General features: G+C 36.2%; 1 protein-coding gene across 2 annotated transcripts in view; it reads left to right on the forward strand.

Moving 5' to 3' along the window:
- PCDH11X (protocadherin 11 X-linked) overlaps window positions 1-21326 on the forward strand; it is a 955366-nt gene that overhangs the window by 432880 nt on the left and 501160 nt on the right. For both annotated transcript variants that reach the window (XM_075538649.1, XM_075538648.1), the window contains exon 4: window positions 21081-21161. In XM_075538649.1, the coding sequence (XP_075394764.1) occupies window positions 21081-21161 (81 nt within the window). The remainder of the gene's footprint in view (window positions 1-21080; window positions 21162-21326) is intronic.

The raw sequence follows: 21326 nt of genomic DNA on the forward strand, positions 1-21326 counted from the left end.
CTAAAATACTTTCTTTTTTGTTATTTGTCTAAGGTTTCTCTACCAACTAGAGGGATCACTGAGTCATATGATCTTGCTATTGTCCAGTTTTGAGGGCGTCCCATGCAGTTATCTACTTTGGTTGCCCTGTTTATGAGGGTTCCATTTTCTCAGTACCTTCAGCTTGTTTATTTTTTAAAACTTTGCTATTAATGCTGGAATGAGTTTATATTACAATGTTGCTTTGATTCTCCTCTCTCCAGTGACTAATTTCTTACATGTTTGTTGTCCACCTGAATAACTTCTTTGTTAAAATATCCGTTCCTGTCCTCTTACCATTTTAAAAAAAGTCTTTATTATGACTCATGTTTACCAGAATCGTGATCCATAAAACATTTGAGAACTTGTTTCCTGGTGCTAGAGCCAGAGAATACTCTACATTTTTTCTAAAATATTGTACATTCACATTTTATATTTTAATCTGTTACCTATTTTTAAAATTTCATTATTATTTGGGAGTTGACATGTAGCATATCATTCCATAGTTCAGTCATGTCCAGAGTTGTACAATTGCTACTATAATCAGTTTCCAAACATTGGTTTTCTTCCGGAACTCCTTGATACCCCCTCCATTTATCCCCCCAAACACTGAACGTTCCCCTACCTTAAACCCTTTTATATCTGATGTTCCTATCAGTTCATCAATCTTGGGTTTCATAGCCCGAAACACAGAAAAACATATAACACAATTTCTTGAGTATACCCTCCAATGACATTATATCTCTGAGATACACCCGAATATGAACAAAACAAAACAAAAAATAGAAAATGTTGAAAACCAGATCAATTCAAGCATGCACCAGAGGGGGCAGGGGATCAACTGACAAAGTTTTAACTGTTCAAGTCAGATTTATGCCTTTGAACTTCTGTGCTCATCTTTCCAATGCACTCTGTTTAGTAGCCACTCTCCTATGCTTCAGTTGTAGGTAGAGGGATTCACTGGAGGGTTACTTCCTATGTAGTTTCCACAAATGATTATTGAGCTCTCACTGTCATACAAAACTTTCTGCAAACTGGATTTTCACAAGTTAGTGTCTGAAACTATATGAAACTTATTATGTGATATATAATCCTTCAGTGACTGGGCGTATGTTTCTTCGATGTGGACTTAAATGGCTGCTTGTTTGGAGACAAGCCTTTAAGATCCGCCAACATTATATCATCTGATAACTTGGCCCCATCTAATTTCTTCACCACATTTTTCTATAGCACCTGTATCTTCTGTGTTCCCTTCCTGAGGGTGGGTGTTGACCAGGCCATGATGTATGAGCTCATTTTTCTTAAGTTGGGGCTAGGATTTAGTGTGGCCCAAAACACATTCCTAGATCTTAAAAATATATATTATTATTCATTGGGAGTTCATACATATACCATGTCATCCTATAGTTCAATCACATCAACCAGAATTGTACACTGGCTACCTTAAGTTCCAAATATTATTTTTGTTCCTGGACTTCTTGATCTTTTCTCCCTTCAACCGCCACTCCCACCTCCCAGTATCCATGCCTCTCAACCAACCTTTATTTTACTTGCTGTCCCTATAGGTTCATTAATCCTGAGTTTTATTTACCAACAAACAGAAAAAAACATATAACACAACTTCAAGAGAATGACACTCAATTAACATAACACCTTCAAGATAAACCCCAATATAAACAAAGACAAAATAAAGTAGAATGATCATCAAAGGTTTGCCAGAGAATATGTCTTTAACTTGTGGAGTCACCCCTCAGACTTGGAAAAGAAACTAGCCTCCTGGCTCAATTTTCAGCCAAACATGAGAAATAGATAACTATAGTGAAATAAGACTACATTTGAATAATCCGTGATTTGAGAACAAATGGGCAGCATTACCTAAGGGAAATAATCAGAAAGGCAAGAAAAGGAGGAATGGAAACAGGAATTTGTATAAGTGATGTTATATTGTGAGGATGACAATGAATGATATGAAACAATATGCGTTTTTAATTAAAAAACTAAAGATCTGTTCCCTGGACCTTCACTCAATTAACAATAAAATATTATTTTTAAGTCTGTAGAATATATTATAAATGGTGTGGGAATTGCCTATATATTGTTCCCTTTATTTCACTCATATTTATATTTGACCATGAGAAAGGACAAGGAATGAGTGAGAGGGAAAGAAATTTAGGAGATTAGAGGTTTTAGTAAAGTAAACTGACACGCATCTTTGCATGCCCCTACTCTTTTAGACCACATACTGATACATATACATTTCTTTAAGTCTACATATGAAATTATCTCACAGATTACACTAAACACCTTGGCTTTGTAGCATTACAAGGGAAATATTTTGTGCAGTGGTATGGAACTTTGTGGCAATCACAGACTTGTATGGCTTCTACAATGTTTAATTGCATTTATAGTTTGAATTGGCATGTTACTGTTGTGTAGTGAAGTGGAATTGATTTTGCTTTTTAGTGACCTCATGCTAGAAAATAGAACTGCCCCCATAGGTTTTTCTAGCTGTGATTTTGATGGGAGAAGATCATTTTTTTGCCAGCAAGCCACTGGGAATGTTCAAACTGCCCACCTTCCAGTCAGCAAATACCTGAATAATTTCACCATTGGGGTGCTTTGTCACATTGAATTCACATGAAGTCATAAAACTAATTTTTTAATGTATTGTGAAGCATTCTATAATCTGTGGGCAATCTTGTACCTAGTGCTCATTAATAAAATTATCTTAACTCAACTTAAATACAGAATATGCCTTAAGATTCTATAGCAGTGATACTAGGAACTAAGTGTATTTGTAATTTAAGTATAACACTATACTTGCATTTATCGTTTGTACATATATTATGTGCATAATTAGATAACAAATTTTCAATTTTGTTGTCAGCCTATCACATTATGAGTACTTTCCTTAGAGGAAATATCTTTAAAATTCTGTATTTTTGTAGCATCCTTCTTTTGATATACCCTCTTAGTCAATAATATATCCCTTATTCATTAGCAAATAGTACTTATTTTAATACATCAGGCATGTTTTAAATATATATTACTAAACATAAAATTGTCTTCTTTACTTGGTATATCATTTGATAGTTTCATTTAAAGTGTTGCCAGATGTTTTTGTCTTTGCCAGGCTTATTTTCATCTGCCATATATTTTTCATCTCTTGTTCTTGACACTCGGTTTTGGGTGAGTCTATAAAGTGCTGCATATTTCACTTAAAGAGACAGAAGACCTTACTTGGTATTTCAGATGTCTCTAGTCTTCAACACATTGCTCTTAGTGGTGGCCCAAGCTTTCATCTTTCATTCTAAATACAACAATTCTACCTTACCCTTAGTCGGTACTTGGTGCATGTTTGTTGAATGATTAAAGGAAAAGTTCTTATTTCTCCTCCCCCCGCAGCCTTTACTTCAGCTTGCACAGCTTGAGCAGACCTATTATCAGTACCACTTGCTACTCTCAGAGGATGAAGTGATTATGACGTTCTTTTTGTCATGGGATCTATGGAAGTGAAAATACAGTCTTCTTGTATCCCCAAATCGAAGATCAATCCAGGAGATGACTTGGAAATGCACTGAGATGAAATAGATGCCATCAGTTCTTGAACTTCAATGATATGTGATAGGTTCTATTGTAATTGCTGTGCATACAAGAGCTACTTTTATCTCCGTGCCAAGCCTAGGAAAGGGATCGGGAAGCTGAAATTTGAGCAAAAAAGTACAGCAATTTTAACAAATGGCATTTGAATTCAGATCTGTGGGGCTCCAAAACCTGTGTGCATATATTCTAGGTTATTTTTACCTATCTGTGCTTGCATAAATGAACAGTTTCATGGTGGCTCAGTGAGTTAAGCTGAGGGATGGCAGCCTACAAGTAGGTGATTTGAACTCATCAGCCACTTGGCAGGAGAAGGATGATACTCTCTGCTCCTGTAATGATTTAAAGTCTCAGAAACTTTAGGGAGCAGTTCTATTCTGCTTAATGATTGGGGGTTAAAATTTTGGTGTAAATTAACTCAGTTATAAAGTTCTGTTTTCATATTTCCTTATTTTTCTTTCTGTTTTACTCAAGTTGAGTTTATGCTAGACTGACAGGAACTTTCTTGTTGTTTATATTGAAATATTATCCATTTGCCCCATTTAACTTTTCTAAATTCAGTACATGATTGTTTACGATTGGAATGGAGTTAAAATACCACATTTTTTTTACCTATATTTCCCCCAAGTTATATACCCATCTCGATGAATTTTTCTCATTTTTCTCATTGTAACTATTGCTTTTCCATTGTTGCTTGACTGGATTTACCTTCTTTTTAAATTATTTTATTGGGAGTTCATACAGCTCTTATCACAATCCATAGATACATCTATTGTGTCAAGCACATTTGTACATATGTTGACATCATCATTTTTGAAACATTTTCTTTTCTGCTTGAGCCCTTTGATTTACTTTCTATTCATCTTTTAATTTTTAAAAAAAATTTTTTCCTTAGATGATTGTAGATAATTTCAAGTGGAAATACTCTCTTGAAATAGTACTTGAATTTGTAGAAGGACCTGTTGAGGACTGAGAAGTTTCATTATTGTATGTGGCTTCAGGATAAGTACAATGCACCTTCTTGAAGGAAATTACGTTTAACAAAGACTTCACCTAGTTTATTTTTAACTGTACAAATCATGTCAATTCAGTCCCTTAATAGTCTATTGATATCAACTCAGTGATTGCAGTATGTTTGCATAGCAAATAAAGCTATTAATTGTTTTTAACATGTGACCTAGTGAGATTAATTTTATGGCTGGAAATGAATTTAACTAATATATTACAGGATGTCTATATATTGTTTAATAATTTATATTGAATTTACAATAGAGGCTCCTCATGGACTGTATTTGTATTTTATTGTGTTGGTAAATTCAATATAAATTGAGCCTCTGTAATGCTCAGAGGACTTTGAAGACAGCAATCATCAAGGACAATATTTGTAGACAAGAATCTAGTGGCACTGTGCTTTTAATCTTGATTGGAGTTGAAGATACAGAATTTAATAAAAATATTCTTTTATTTAACAGTAAAGGTTGGGGTAATGTCAATTTTGCCATTATGATATGAATCTTTAAGTAAGTCTTATTTTCAAAGTGAAATAATATTGCTACTTCTCTACATTATACATTTGAACCTAATTAATGTCTGTGTCTTGATGTAAGGAAAGGATTTGTAAGTCTCTAATTATTGATTTTCAATTGATTTATTAGTAAAATGAAAACTCATAATTGTGATAGCTACCATCTTCCTTACAAACTTTGTTGAATATATTTTGTAATCACTCTGAAAATCAGAAAATTATAAATCAATAAGAGCATTCTGGAAGTAAACAGTTACTAGAGTTTCTATTTTTGCGTCTGAATGATGGTAAACCAGAGTATTAAAAAGTTGGTACAATGATAACATAATTGTATTCATATTTCAATGTTTAAGGATTTTTAATCCCAATTTTAGTATGAAAACGAATTCACAATTGACATAATCATTAGTAAAACTTCTTGCAAGCAAGATTATAGACTAATGATAGTGATGAAGCCACCGTGTGTGTGTGTGTGTGTGTACATGTGTATGTGTTGTATATCTGTATGTGTGCGGGGATGTTGTAGAGAATCCGAAAGGCTGATTCTTTTTTTATCATAAATTGTCAGGTGAACTTTGGGATTATTGGTACACCATAGATCATCTTCATGAAAATGGTATCTAGTTTGTATACAGTAGAATTAGTTAAAGTTTTTGTGGAGACATTAATGATGCTGATAACATAACCTATCCTCAGTCTATCATGCTTTCATTGTGTGAAGTTAAATCTTTCAGAGTCCCCCTTCCTGTATAGTATATTTGTCTCCATGAATAATGGGGACATTATAATTTTGTTGATTATAATCACATTTAAAATTCTGAGAAGAAAGTTAGCCAAATAATTTATCGTCTTTTCAAACACAAAATAATATTTTATTTCAACTTAATCATTGATGTAACATGGTGTAGTTGTTACCTATGTTGGAAAGAATGCTAACTGTAAGGTCAGCACTTCAAACTACCATCCAGTCTGTGGGAGAAAGATGGAATTTTCTACTCCCATAAAGAATTGTAGTCTTGAGCAGGGCAATGATGTAAGGACCCCCTTTTCTTTATTAAGTTAGAGTGTATACCCCAAACCCATTCCTGGATCTATGGGGTTTTTAGGTTCTTTTGATTTATTATTTTATATAATATATTATTATGTGGGTTTTAATACAAATGTCATGTCATTGCATCAGGTCCAGTAAAATTGTACCATCACATCCATGACCAGTTTTTATTCAGACATACTATTTCTTCCTGGGTTCGCTGACATTGTCTCCCTTTTATCCACCCTTCATCTACCCCACCAACACCCCCCCCCCCAACCCTTGTTCTATTTGCTATTCCTATAGGTTAATCAGAGCTGAGTTTCATTTTATGATAACATAAATCACAACTTCAAGAGGGTAACCCCCAATTACCTAACTCGTCTGAAATACTTTGAAATATGAACAAACAAAATTCCAATAAAAGAGAATGACCATCAGAGGTTTGATAGAATAATACATGTCTTAATACAACATATAGGGCATTAATATAGTGTGACTTTTTTTGGTCTGCCTTTCAACAGTTCACCACTTGTGGTACAGTTTACTTCTGCTTCGTCAGACACCATGTAATTCCTGATTTAAGTTGTCAGGTTCCAGGTGCATCTGAGGTAGGGTCTAATTCACCCAATGGAGTTACTACATCATACTCTATACTCGCCTTCAGGAAGGGAACATAGAGTTCTCCCATTTCAGATGCTATAGCAAATTGTGGGGAAGGAATCACATGGCAACCAACTATTAGATAAAATAACATCCCTGAACGTAAAGGCTTGTCTCCAAACAAGCAACCATCTAAATGAGATTTCAACTAAGTCCACATGGAATATACACACCCTCATGTGTCACTGAAGGACAGTTTATTGTATAATCTGAAGTCCAAGAAGCCTAATGTGTGAGAATCTGGCTTGCAGAAGGCTGTGGATGACAGTGAGAGCCGAAGATCCATTTGTGGAATTACATAGGAAATAAGTCTCTGGTGAACTTCCTCTGTCCACAGTTTATGGATAGGAGAAAAGTTGTTCCTAAACAGAGTGCACTAGAGAGTTGAGTATACAAGATCAAAGCATACCTTTGACTGGAACAGTTAAAACGTTGTCAGCAGATTTGGACTCCAAAAGTTTCTGTATTTTTTGTTTGTACTGTTTTATTTTGTTTTTGTTTGTACATATTAGGGTGTATCTGAGAGGTGTTAGGTCATTGGGGGTTACTCTCTTGAAGATGTGCTACATGTGTTTCATTTTTCTGTATGTAAAACCCAGGATTGATGAACCTATAGCGATACCAAATAGAATAGGGGTCTCAGGGGTAAGGATTCAGTGGTGGTGGAGGGTGAAGGGGAGACGATATCAAGGAGTCCAGGTAGAGAAGAAATATTTGGAAATTGATTATTGTAACAATCATACAATTCTCTTGGATGTGATTGAACTACAAAATTATATGGTATATCAATTAATTTCCAATTAATAAAACAAAATATTAAATGAAAAAATTGTGACATAAAAAAAAGAATTAGGGTCGCTGTAATTCTCAGGGGGCAGTTGCACCCTGTCCTGTAGTTTCTCTATAGGTCAGTGTTGACTCAATGGCAGTGGGTTTGGGTTCTTTGGTTTTTGTTTATAACATACAATACATTATTATGAATGTTCTCTTTAGCAGGTTTATGCATGAAAATATTTCCAAGTTAAAGATTCATTTTTAAATGTATACAATGATTTCTGTTCTCATCTTTGTTTAAAGAAACAATATAGCTTATATGAAAACCACCCAATATTATACTACTGAATAACCAATTGCTCTCACCAATTTCAGTTTGTTTAACTCCTATTTCAACGAAAAGTATTTTTTTAATAAATCATTTTATTGGGGCCCATACAACTCTTGCCACAATCCATACATACATCAATTGAGTAAAGCACCCTTATATATTCATAGCCCTCGTTATTCCCAAAATTCGCCTTCCACTTGGGTTCCTGGAATCAACTCATTTTCCTTTTTTCCCTCCCCCCTCCCTCACGAACCCTTAATAACTTATAAATTATTACTCTGTCCTCTCTTACACTGCCCGGCGTCTCCCCTCACCCACTTTCCTGTTGCCCATCCCCCAGAGAGGAGGTTACATGTAGATCCCCGAGATCAGTTCCCCCTTTCTAGACCTCCTTCCCTCCTGGCGTTGCCACTCACTGCTGGTGTTGAGGGGTTCATCCATCCTAGATTCCCTGTGTTTCCAGATCCCTACTGTACCGCTGTGCATCCTCGGGTCTAACCAGGTCTGCAAGGATGAATTGGGATCATGATAATTGGGGGGGGGGGGCAGGGAGGAAGTGTTCAAGAACTAGAGGAAGGTTGTGCATTTCATTGCTGCTACACTGAACCCTGAGTGACTCATCTCCTCTCCACTGTCCCTCTGCAAGTGATGTCCCGCTGTCTAAAGATGGGCATTGGGTCCCCATCACACTCCACTCATTCACGGTGATTTGATTTCTTCCCCCTGCCTTTGTTGTTTGAAACCTGGTCCACTTTGTGATCACACATGTTGGTGTGCTGCTTCCATGTGGGCTTTGTTGCTTCTGGCTAGATAGTCTCTTGTTTACTTTCAAGCCTTTAGGTCCCCAGATGCTATATGTCTCAATAGCCGGGCACCATCGGCCTTCTTCACCACACTTACTTATGCACACATTCATCTTTAGCGTTTATGTGAGGAAGGTGATCACGCAATGATGGTTTTTGTTCTTTGGTGTCTGCTACCTGGTCCCTTCAACACCTCGTATTCACTGAGACTTGTGTGCTTCTTCTCTGTGGGCTTTGTTGCTTCCGAGCTAGATGGCCGCTTGTTTGCTATCAAGCCTTTAAGACCCCAGAAACTATATCTTTTTGATAGCTGGGAACCACCAACTTTTTCACCACGTGTGTTTACACACACGTCTGTCTTCAGTGATCATGTCGGGAAGGTGGGTATCATGGAATGACTGTTTAGCTGAGCAAGGTGCTATTGTATTGAGGGAGTCTGTGCAAGGAGGCCCAATAGCCACATGCTACCCTACTACTGAACCTATAAATATATGCACATAGGTCTATTTCCGCATAATCATAAATACATTTACATATGTACATGTCTGTATTTAGGCTTCTCTGTATGCACTTTGCCTCCTACTCCTTTCTGATATTTTCCTTTTGCTTTCCTCCTGTCCCACTACCATGTTCAGCCTTCATTCTGGTTTCAGTAATTCCTTTCAGTTACTTTGCCCTTGGTCACTCCCTACCAGTCCTCCCACCCCCTCCCTCCACTGGTTTTGAACCACTCATTTTTCCCTTGTTTCTGGTTGGCCACCACCTCCTCCCTTTCCCTACCTCTCACACTCTCATGTCCCTCTGGGACCGTTGGTCCGTTATTTTCTTCTCACATTGTTTGTCCAGCCTCTCTTATCTAGGTGGACCTACAGATATAGTAATATGTGCATACAAATGCAGATGGCTTTGACAGCACCCAAGTGACACATAAGAACATGGCTTTGACAGCAGCAACACGGACATGCTGACAAAGAAAAAAGCCACTTACATACAAAATTTAAAGAAGATAAAAAAAGAAAAAATAAAACAAAAAGACAGCAGGAAAAAATTCTGTTAGTAATTCAAGGTCTGTTTGTTGGCCTTTAGGAGTGCTTTCCAGATGAGTCTGGTGGAGTGCCATGCCCTGGCCCCAAAATCCATCCTTTATACTCCCTCGGGACCTCCTTGCTCTGCTTCCCCCACCGCTCCATTACACGCCCCAGTGTTTGCCTCAGTGTGGTGGGGTCAGCTCATTAGCACATCCCCCACTGTGTCTCAAGTGCTGTCCCGTGTAGGGCCATGGGTCAGTGCAGGATGTTGCATCTCGCTGTGGGGCCGGCTGTATGGTCCTCTCTGTACATTGGGCCCTTCAAGGTGGGCTATTGTCCTCTGAGCTTGGTGGGCCCAGGTGTGCTCTGCTCCATTCATCTTCCTCCCTTTGCTTCAGCTTGCTTCTAGGTGTGGTGTGGTAGGTCAGTTCCTTTCCCACACCAGATGATCTATTTTCATTTTCTGTGGTACTCCCTTCGATTGTGTTGGTCGGGCTAATTCTGGTTGGGGCTGGCGTATGGTCCAGTCTCTTTGTGTATTCCTCCGTACTGTACATTGCCCTCCTGGTTTGGTGTGTCATGGTGGGGTCCGTATGCAGGTTCCAGTTCTGTGGGGACACAACCAATACTCTCCCCCGGTGGGGTTAGTGCCCTGTTCCCCCCATACCATCCACTCGGTTTCTCCCCACCCCGCTTCTCCCTCCCCCTGCTCCACTTCCCCTTCTTTATGCTGAGCTCTCATGTACCTCCCTGCGTGTGGCCTGCCCTCCCTCCAATTATCTATGGTTCCACCCATTTATTGCGAGATAGATGTTCATTCTTCTATTCCTGGCATGCTGATTGTATTTACCACCCGGGACTCATGTTATACCTGTCCTTTTGAGTCTGGCTTACCTCGCTTATCATGATTCCTTCCAGCTCTTCACACGAAATAATGTGTTTCATGTGCTCGCCCATGCTTTTCAGTGCTGCATAGTACTCCTTTGTGTGTATGTGCCAACGTTTACTAATCCACTCATCTATGGATGGAAATTTAGGCTGTTTCCAAGTCTTTGCACTTGTGAGTTGTGCCACAATAAACATTGGAGCGCTTACGACTGTGTTTTATTTGCTGCTTCCACCGGGTACATGCCCAGTAGAGGGATGGCTGGGTCATAAGGTAGATCAATTTCCATTTTCTTTAAGTATCCCCCGATTGCTTTCCACAGTAGCTGTAAAAATCTACGTTAACCCAAAACCTCCAACAACTAGAACAGAGTCAGCAGAACAACCCCTCCAATAGCGAGAGAAAAGAAATAACAAAAATCAGGGCGGAATTAAATCAGTGGGAAGACAAGAGAACAATGCAAAAGATAAATGCAGCTAAATATTGGTTCTACAAAAGAATTAACAAAATTGACACTCCTCTGGCAAATCTTACCAAAGATAGAAAGGAGCAGACATCAATAGCCAGAATGAGGGACGAATCAATGAAAAATATTTTGATGTAATGGTTTACCCCCACCTTTAACCATTTTCTAACAATTCATAAATTTACAAACATTCATATTATTTATTAATTGTTAGAGTTTTGAGTGTTTTCATAACAATTTTGAAATATTTATAAATTACCCAAGAGTTTAGCCCAGTTGTTGCTTATATAATTTTTCTTTAGAAATTTATGGTAACTCCAAAGACAACAATTTCTTTGAAAATAGGGACTATGTGAGTTTGTGTGTGTGTTTATTTGGGGCTAAACTATTGACAGTCATTAATTTGAAATTCTATATAATGGGGAGTATAATTCAGATATCGGAGAAGTGAGAGCAGGAGATAATCCAACTGATAAGAAAATGATTTTTTCAATGTGTTAAATATTCACTGATAATTTCTGATAATGTGTAGTTACTTTTATTGGTCTCTTTGTATAGATGGAATTTAGAAACTTAAATTATGAAAAACAATTTTATTCTTCAAAAAATTACCTGATAAATAAATAGACACACTTCCATCAGGTGTATTCCGACGGATAGCAACCCTAAAGGAAAGGGTAGAACTGCCTCTGTGTTTTTGAGATTGTAACTATTTATAGGGAAACAAAAACCTTGTGTTACTACCATGGGTGGCTGGTGGGTTCCACCTGCTTGCCTTGAAGATCACAGCCAAATGCATAACCACTATGCCACCAGGGCTCCTTGAGGAATAAATATTATACTGTATTTTATTCCAATAAGGTCTATTATAGATATTGACTCTCCCAAGTGCCCCAGGGTAGGTGTACTCATAGAGATTTATGATTACAGATTCTTGTTATCTAGCTCTTGATGCTAGTCAGATTCAGATTAGTTCACAGAATAATAAGGAAAAGCTTTTGCAATATGAACATTTTAACATCCATCAATAAGTTTTGTGAAAAACGCTGTTCTACTATGGATGACCTCTTTGTGCGGAATGGTAGCTTTATCCTTTATTACATCATTCTGTTTGCTCAAGGGAAATCCTTCCGTACTACATCATAATATCATGTAATCTTCTTGCTCAGTTTAGATGAGATTTTAGAAGCCTCTGTTCATAGAAGCTGGTTTTTACAGCTTGATCTATAATTTTGCAGAATCACCCTAGCAGAAGAGCAAACGGCTTTAAAAGAGCGATACAACTATTAAAACTCTTAAATGAAGGTTAGTTTCAGTTTTACAATCTGGTATCAGACATCTGGCAAATCTCACGCCCTGTTTTATACAACCTCTTAGCTTTCTAAGTGTTAATTCATCCCCATTCTATAGAATTATTATTTTCTATAATACACACACAAATGCATATACTTGCCTTACTGATGATTTAGATGTAAAAAGTAACCACCTGAAGCTTATTGATTTTTATACCTGGTGATTTGTTATCCTTAAGACTATTCCAGAATAGCTGTTTGCCTTTGGCAGGACCATTAAAATCTTTATGGATACACGAATATAGGACCTATTTTTCACCATATTTCATTTAGTTCTAATTACGTGTAGATTAGGACCAACACCTTTCTCATGAATCCAAGCCACTTCAAGGAGAATCAAGCTAGTTTTGCAAATATTAGAAAAGCCTACGGAATAATTGGATAGTGCTTATTTTTCTTCTTTGCTTGAACCTGTATCACATCAGCTGAGATGATGGCACCTATTCTAAAAACATAAATATAGTTAAAATAAATTTTAGTTTATATTGCCCAAGTGATATTTTCACATATTTTTGTCAACTACGATCATATTGTTTGTGTTTGGAAACCCATGTCTTCTTCTTTTTTTTAAGTGTTGTTGGGTTATTAGCCACATATCTTACAATCCAATAGTTCAATCAAACAAAGAAGAGTTGTGTAATCATCATCAAAATCATTTTTAGAATACTTTCTTCTTTCTTATACTCCTTGTTATTAGCTCCCCATTCTCCCCCAGCCTCCTCTGCCATACCCTAAGAAATCATGAATCCAGTTACCATCTCTCTAAATTCACTCATCCTGGATTGCATATGTGGGAAACATACAAAAACAAAGAAACAAAAAGGCAACAACAGTAACAAAATAGAGATAAACCTCAGTTAAAAAGAAAGCAGAAAATATAAGAAAGTAAAACAACTTTAAAATGGGTCTAAAGGGAGATCAAATAATAAAATTGCATTCTAGCCTAACTGCATCTGCCATAACCCAACGCACTTTGCATGATAGCCAGGCTATTCACGTCTCTAGTCTATGATCAGAGGGGATTCACTAGAAGCTTCATCCACCTAAATTCCCCTCACCTTTTCTTCCTCCTTGCCCTTCTTCATATCAACTTCCTTTAACCCTCCTCCCCCACTTTCACTGTCATATCCCGAAGGCGTCATTTTCCAATTATTGTGTCTATAGATTCACCCATCCTGGGTTTCAAGTACTGAAAAAACCTAAGAGAAAATCAAGAAGGCTACCAACCAAATTACACAACCACCCGGAAAATATTAAAAACCAGATCAAGCACAAAGTGTATCAAAGGGGAGATCACATGACAAGGTTTTAACCACTCAAGTCAGATTTATGCTTTAAATCTACTATAGTTACCTCTCCAATTATCACTTCTTGATCACTAGGTTATTTCCTTGCCTCTGGTTTGGTTAGAGGGAAATCACCTGAGGTTATTCCCAGTGTAGATCCTGAAAATAAAATTTTGGACTTCCACTGTGTACCATAGGCTACTGCACACCAGAATCTCACAGTTTAAGATAGTATTCTCTTACAAAGTAAGATGCTGTTTCCTCCTTTGGATTTGGATTACCGTATATACTCGAGTATAAACTCACACAAATATCAGCCGAGGCACCTAATTTTACCACAAAACCTGCATAAAAATATGCTGGAAAACTCAGCTTATATACGAGTATATATGGTATACAATTTACAATCCTAGGGTCACGACTGTTTGTGTGCTTCTTTCATGTGGGTTTACTTCGCATCTCCCTTAGAAGGCTACTTGTTTAAAAACAAGCCTTTAAAACCTCAGAGGCTATATTTTCTGATGATTGTGCACCATCAAATTACTTTCACCCACTTTACTGAAGCACTCATATCTTCTCTGTTTCCTTCCTAAGGGTGAGTATGGAGCAGGACCATGTCATGAGAACTAATTATTCTTAGATTGGAACTAGTAGAAATGCCTACCATTTAACACAATTTAAAGAACAATTGCTGGTGCAGTGGGGAAAATCCTGGACTGCTAGTTGAAAGACTGGAAGTTAGGCCTCATACTCTGAATAAATCGTATTCCTTTTCAAACGCCTGTCTCTTGCTTCCTGGATATTGAGTATCATCTCTTCTAATTAGAAGACTGAAAAGCATGTCAGATGGAGCATAAGAAACATGGAGGAGAGTAAGCATTAACAAAAGGCTCTTTGTCTTCCTGAAAATCCCTGCTATGAATTCATTATAAATGTTAAATGTGCCCTGAAATCTGCACTAAAAATAAAAACTTTATTTTGCTGAGGCAACCTTGATGTACGATTGATTGATCTCATTTCTATACCAAATATCTACATTTCTTATAAGGAACTGAATGAGAATGGGTTTATAAATGTAATCATTAAAAGATTCACCTGCATACTGACATGTCCTTAGGAACATGCCATTATGCAAGATAATAATAACATACATAAAAAATATCATTCTTGCCCCGCAGAAAGGGCTGTGTTAAAAGTCATGCTAATTGGAAATTTTTTTCCTGAATCTGGCAAAAAATAACAATAATCAATCAGTTAAACCCGAAGTCTTCAGTAGCTAAATAAATGTATGACTATAACAAATTAGGGTCTCATTTTTGTTGTTGTTCAATGTCATATTCATAGTGTGCAGAAAAGGGCAGCATAAATAAATTTCTTGTAGGAAACCTGCAACGTTTGAGAAAGAAATGCAATCACCATTTGGCTAAAGTTTGAAACAATAATATAATGTTGACATTGTAAGTCAATACCCCGAGTGTATTCTGAATGTGATTTCTTTACCAGTAGACTTGAATGATAGTAAGTTTCCATGTGAGACAATGAAGACTGCATTCCACAATTCTCCTTAAATTATCACACATGCTGTCTAAATTTGTTTTGTACAGTTGGATCGGGATTAGACAAGTTATGGGATATGTCAAATTGCTAAAGCTCTGAGTGTGTGAGACACGGTCTGAGTTTAATTTCTGAAAGAGAGTAAGAAAGACAAACCAGATTTTTGAAGTTCAATCAAATTATCTTGTTTCGTAAGCATTTCTTTGCAAGGCATTTACATTTTGAGAAGTGAATTTCACTCTTAGGTCACAGTGTTGCGTTATTTTTCCTGAAAGACTAAAGTCAATGAAGCAGAAAATATTTTCCCCATTTGAAAGCTATTTAACTACATAGGTTTAAAACTATAACTCACATTTTTAGGAGTCAAATATCTTAAAACATGCTTTCTTCTTTCCTTCAGCAAAATTTGTGAAATTGAATAGTTTATTAGACATTGACTTTCAAGCTCTGCGTGTTTGAGGCAGCTTTTTTCCACCTTCATAAGTGAAACGATCCCAGAAGGTTACACGGTGTTTGTAAGCTGTGAAATTTTTAGATGCTGAAAAGTGAAGTACTTGAACAGTTTCTTTCATGCACATTGAGTTCTATGAAATAATGTATTACTGCTTAACGAAGCTTCTATCTAGCACAAGAGCTAGGAATATCTCTCTCAGGAATTATAAAAAAGATTCAATATATATTTCTTCTTCTCTTAGAAGTATTATTATTATTTTTATTATTATTAGCATTAATTCTAGTGTCATATTTCCAAAGTCTTTGAGAACAATGATAAACATTTCTTTTATGCAGTGTGCACTGTCTTAATGTGAACTGTATTAAAATGAGACCTAAATTGGTAAAGACTGATTATTTTAAGACTTTAATCTTTTCTTGACAGTTTGACATCTATTTCCATGAAAGGGAAGATTCCGTTTAGTTCAGTACTGGGTGCATATAAGGAAACAGAAATACACATCTGCATTTCTTTCTCAGGGGTCATTGATTAACTATATTGCTTTGTAATTAAAAAGTTGAGCATACTTATATTTGAGCTCCAGTATTTCCCAGAATTGCCCTTGCTTTTACTTGCCTTTTAGTTAATCTTCATAAAACTATTTTGGAGGAATTTTATTAGACAACCTCTCAGTTATTAGCCCTGTAACTATAATTTGTGTAGACTGGGAGAGGAGTAATGGGAGGAATATTAGTCATGAGAGGAGTATTATTTACTTCTCAGAAATATATTTTTGTGAAGTAGTTTACTGTGAGTAATATTTTTTAATAAATACATTTTAGCAAAACCTCACTACCATTTGAATTTGAAAATATACTAAAAATAAAGCTGTATATTTAGTAAATGTAAGTGGACAAGATACATCTACAATGGATTGAAAAATTTTAACCACCCTTACATATTTTAATGGATATTTTAATGCAGAATTATGTATTTGGCAAACATAACTTTAGACACTCTTCAAATTGCTCAGAGTTGACAGAGAATATCTAAATTAGTTGCTCAAGAAATGTGTATGGGACAAGAAACTATAACATAAATGGTTTAAAAATTAAGTTAAATTTGAAACTTTAGCTCAAGTCCACTAAGAAAAAGCCTGTTATACACAACACTGTACTCAAAACTTTGAGTACTTGTTAACTATGAAAAAATCACCTTGCAGCTGTGCAAGTCTATCTAAAGTATTTGTTTTAATTAATTCACTTTGTCATACATTTCTTCTCACCATTCAGCTACAGCTCCTGGCCATTTGAGTCATCCTGACATTTGGGCTTTTTTCTGTCTTGGGACATGATATTCTGTTTTCCAGAAAACCTCTCCCTATCCTCTGAATCTACATTCTATAAAACTTTTGTCATAGAATATTTCATCAATCATAATCATGAGCCTGCCTGTCTCTTCCTCATAGATCAGGTATAGCTAACTTTTCTTGAAGTGCCAGAATAATGAACACAACAAGAAAAAACAAATGTTGACAAATTAGTGATGAGATTCAAATAATAATAATTGATTATAATGTTTCTGTGGTGAGAAGAATTGAGTTGTATATTCTATCGCTGAAAATCTTTTTTCAAGATAAGCACTATTTAAATACTAGCATAAATCTATGAGTATATTATAATTGACCTGGGGAAATATATCTGTAGCAAATATATGTGGAGATGGGATTGTACTTCTTGTTATACATTTTTCTACTGCTGGGGAATATGAAGCAACTGGGTACTTAATCCAAACAACTTCAGTGGTCATCAAAATTATTTTACTGCTATATGTGTTTCACATATTAGTACTGTTTTGCTTTGTGATTTAAGGCTGACTTAACAAAGAGGCCTTATTAAGTCTTAAATAAAAACTAATTCCCAAAGCATTTTATTTGCTTTGATCCTTGTAGTTGAAGACAGTTCTTTTACGTATTTGATCATTGTGACTGAGGCAAGTTCTTTTTATAGCATGAACAACAATACAATGACAATAAAAGATTGGTGATGCTACACCATCTAACCACATATGTGTCACATCACAAATCAATTGAATATGGGTCTGTCTAAAGTTGATAAAGAATTTCCTTGTTAACTCTAGTGGTTCAAAGATCCATAAGATTGTGGCCTTTTTTCCAAATAATTTTTCAAATATAAAATTATAGAGAAAATAATTGTAGGCCATATGCATCTGACATTTTGACAAATTTCGTAAATTTGTCTTATGTGTTAGGCTGAAATATCTAGAGAAAGAAATTTAGTGGCAATCATCTCTGTAGAAGACGGAAACAGTGGTTGCTGTAATATATGAAAATAATAATTTATAATTTTTAAGAGGCCATAAAGGTGGAAGGTGGGGAAGGGAAGGAGAAAAAAGCTGATACCAAGGGTGCATGTATAAAGAAAATATTTTGAAAATAATAATGGCAATATATGTACAAATGTGCTTGATATAATTTATGTATGGATTGTTATAAGAGATGCAAGAGCCCAAATAATCTGATTTATAAAACATAAAAGAAGGCATCCCAACCCAGTCTAACTCAAGTACGTAAGTCCCTTGTGAGTCCATAAATCCCTCTTCAGACTCATATAGACACATGCCCTTAATGCAGACTGGTGAACTGGGAAGCAGAAAGATCCCAGGCTAATAGGTACAATAATGTGGATGTAATGTCAGTGGAAACATGGCAGGGTGCTGAAAGCTCTCTGGGTAGGGCTGCCCACGTGAGGATGCCCCTTTAAGGAAACAGAGGGTCTCAGTAGGCAGGAAAACCAAATGGCAGAGAGAGAGATCATCTCTGTTCCTCTTGCTCTTACACAAAAGGTTTATAACATCAAGGTGGTGTCATCAGTCGATAACTTGAATGACAGGTTTGACTCTACCCCTAGCCAAGAGCACCTAGTTGACACAATCTCTAATTACCATATGTAATTATTCTCTGTTATGCCCCACATATATTTTACCTACCATTAACTGTAATGTTTCTTAGCAGATTCCTCAATAGGTGGTATTGAATTCGTGCTTTCTCAAACAAGTTTAACAATTTTTTGCTTGTAGATGTTTAATAAGTAATCTATCACAGACAATTCATAGAGTTTTTCACAGAGGGAATGTGGTCTCTTGAAATTCACCATTTTCTGAGAATAGATAACAAATAAGCTGGGTTGGTGATATCTGTCAGTAAATCAAGAGACAAGGAGAACCTCTCAAAATATTTTCTTTTGTTTTTGTGACTCATAATTCAGGTTGTTTTAAATGGCTTCACCGTTTTGGTGGAAAGCTAATCAATATAAATTTGTTTTCTCTGTGCACATTTTTTCACCACGTAACCATGCGTGATTTAATTAACAGCATTAGTAAATGAGCTTCTTTGCAGGCTAACAAGTGAGACTCTCAGAAATTTACTTAAGTCACAACTCCATTTTCCGTTTTTTATTTCTGTGAAGGAATCAGCTGTGATGAGCTCCCCATTAAAATTTTCGAATATTCTCTCTTGTTAGTTAGAATATTACTATGACTAGTGTTAAGTCTTGTAAAGTTACCTTGCTTTGTACTTATAGTCTATTTTGTTACAACTCGTGTCAAACACAATGCTTTGCCACTGAACACAATTTCAAAATTACTCATGATTTAAACTTGCAACAGTGCAAGTCTCTTTTTCCTTTATTATTTTGACATAATGTGTATGCACTGGTACAGGGAAAGTCAGTTACTTAATGTGTTTCTTCTAGCCCAAATCTGTAACTCCCACCAGACGACCATCCAGCCCACAGCACAAGTAAACCCAGGTGCTTTTGGACAAGATGATGGCTTGAAGACTGGGCTTCCTCTGGGCCCTTAATTGGAAGAACTGGGCTTACTGACCCACTGAGATAGGGCTGAGTGTCTTCAAGCTGAGACTTACTGGAGGGAGGTACCTCTGGAAAATAAATTCAGTTAACTAGAATGCCCTCGAGTTGAAACTTAACAGTGGAGTGGCCTGCTCTTTGAATACTTATTATTAGCAGCCCTGGAAGGACTTCATAAAATGTCCTGAGAAATGTCTGCATACTGAGCATTCCTCACCTACATCGTGACCTGTTAACTTGTTGAATCTAGTTAATAATTGTAACCACTTTCTGTAAGTTCTATGTGGCCATTGCAGTGAACATCGAACTCAGTAGCTTGAAAAGTCGAGAGTGTTGGGAATGATAGGACAATTGGTAAATAAGTGAAATAAAAATTTGAGGAGTGTTGAGATACTTGTCCTTTGAAACTATAGCCAGCAGTAGCTGCAAAATTTCAGTGGTTGGAGCATGACATAAGGTCCCTGTCACAACCAACCAACTCTGTTTTTGTAGTACAATCACTTCCAGCAATTATTACTTCTTAGCTTCCTTTAAAAATCTCTCCTTTTCATAAATCAAAGATTTTACCAAATTCTTTATCTCGATGACTAAAAATAGTCACTAAATGAATTATGTACACTATACTTATTTACTTTAAAATAAAACAGAACATATGTTCTATCCTGAGGTAAACTAAATGTAAAAATATTTTCAAGGCTTTGATCATTATTGTGGGTTGATAGGTCAGAATCTGGGGATCAGTTCATAAATTCCTAATATATGTTTATTAAGTGCTTATATATGATAGTAAATGGGTGATGCAGTAGCACACACAGGATAGATGGTGAATTAGTACATATAACTTGAAGCCATTGATTTGTAAAATTTTGTGTAGAAAGTTTCCATCCTAAAAGTCAGTCATCTAATTATTTTCAGCTGCCTTTCATAATTCCATTTACTCTTAAATGTGACACTGGAATGAAAGTACCATTAACAAAGAAAAGATTCCTTTTTCCCTTTTTGTCCCTTTCTTATCTCTGGCACCTAGACCTGTGCTTGACAAATAGTAAAGCAAAACAAGACAACCAAACCCATTGCCATCGATTGGAGCTCAACTCCCAGTGACCTTGTAGGATAGATTGGAATTGCTCCTTAAGGTTTCTGAGATGATGAGTCTGTATAGGTATGGCTAGCCTCATCTAGCTTCAGAGGAGTGATTTGTGTGTTTGAACCACTGACCTTGTAGCAAGCAGACCAATGCTTAAATTACTGTACTTTCAGTCATCTACCAAATAGTAAGTAGTCGGCACATATTTTTACAATGAATGAATAAGTAAAATACAATGTCTAGAAAAAATGGTTTATACAGTGCATATACCTGTATGTAATGCATAATTAGATTATACAAAATATTTTTATTTCACAAACAACTTAAAATAGTTCCATATTTTTATTTTCACAGCCAATGAAGGATATTGCACGATCTCACACTCCACTTAAAGAATCAACAATTGGGGAGATATGGATTCATCCCCAGCCACAGGTAAGAAGACAAATATTTTACTCAATCCCTTTCTTGTATTTTAATTTAATTATAAGAAGGCATAAGAAAAACTCCTTAGCAGCGATTCTCCATATATGTTCTTTAAAGGGTTTTGTGTCAGATTCTGCTATCAAATATGTGATAAATATATATCCTTGGTTTGGG

This window comes from Tenrec ecaudatus, chromosome X (genome assembly GCF_050624435.1).
Source record: "Tenrec ecaudatus isolate mTenEca1 chromosome X, mTenEca1.hap1, whole genome shotgun sequence".
Classification (NCBI taxonomy): Eukaryota; Metazoa; Chordata; class Mammalia; order Afrosoricida; family Tenrecidae; genus Tenrec; species Tenrec ecaudatus.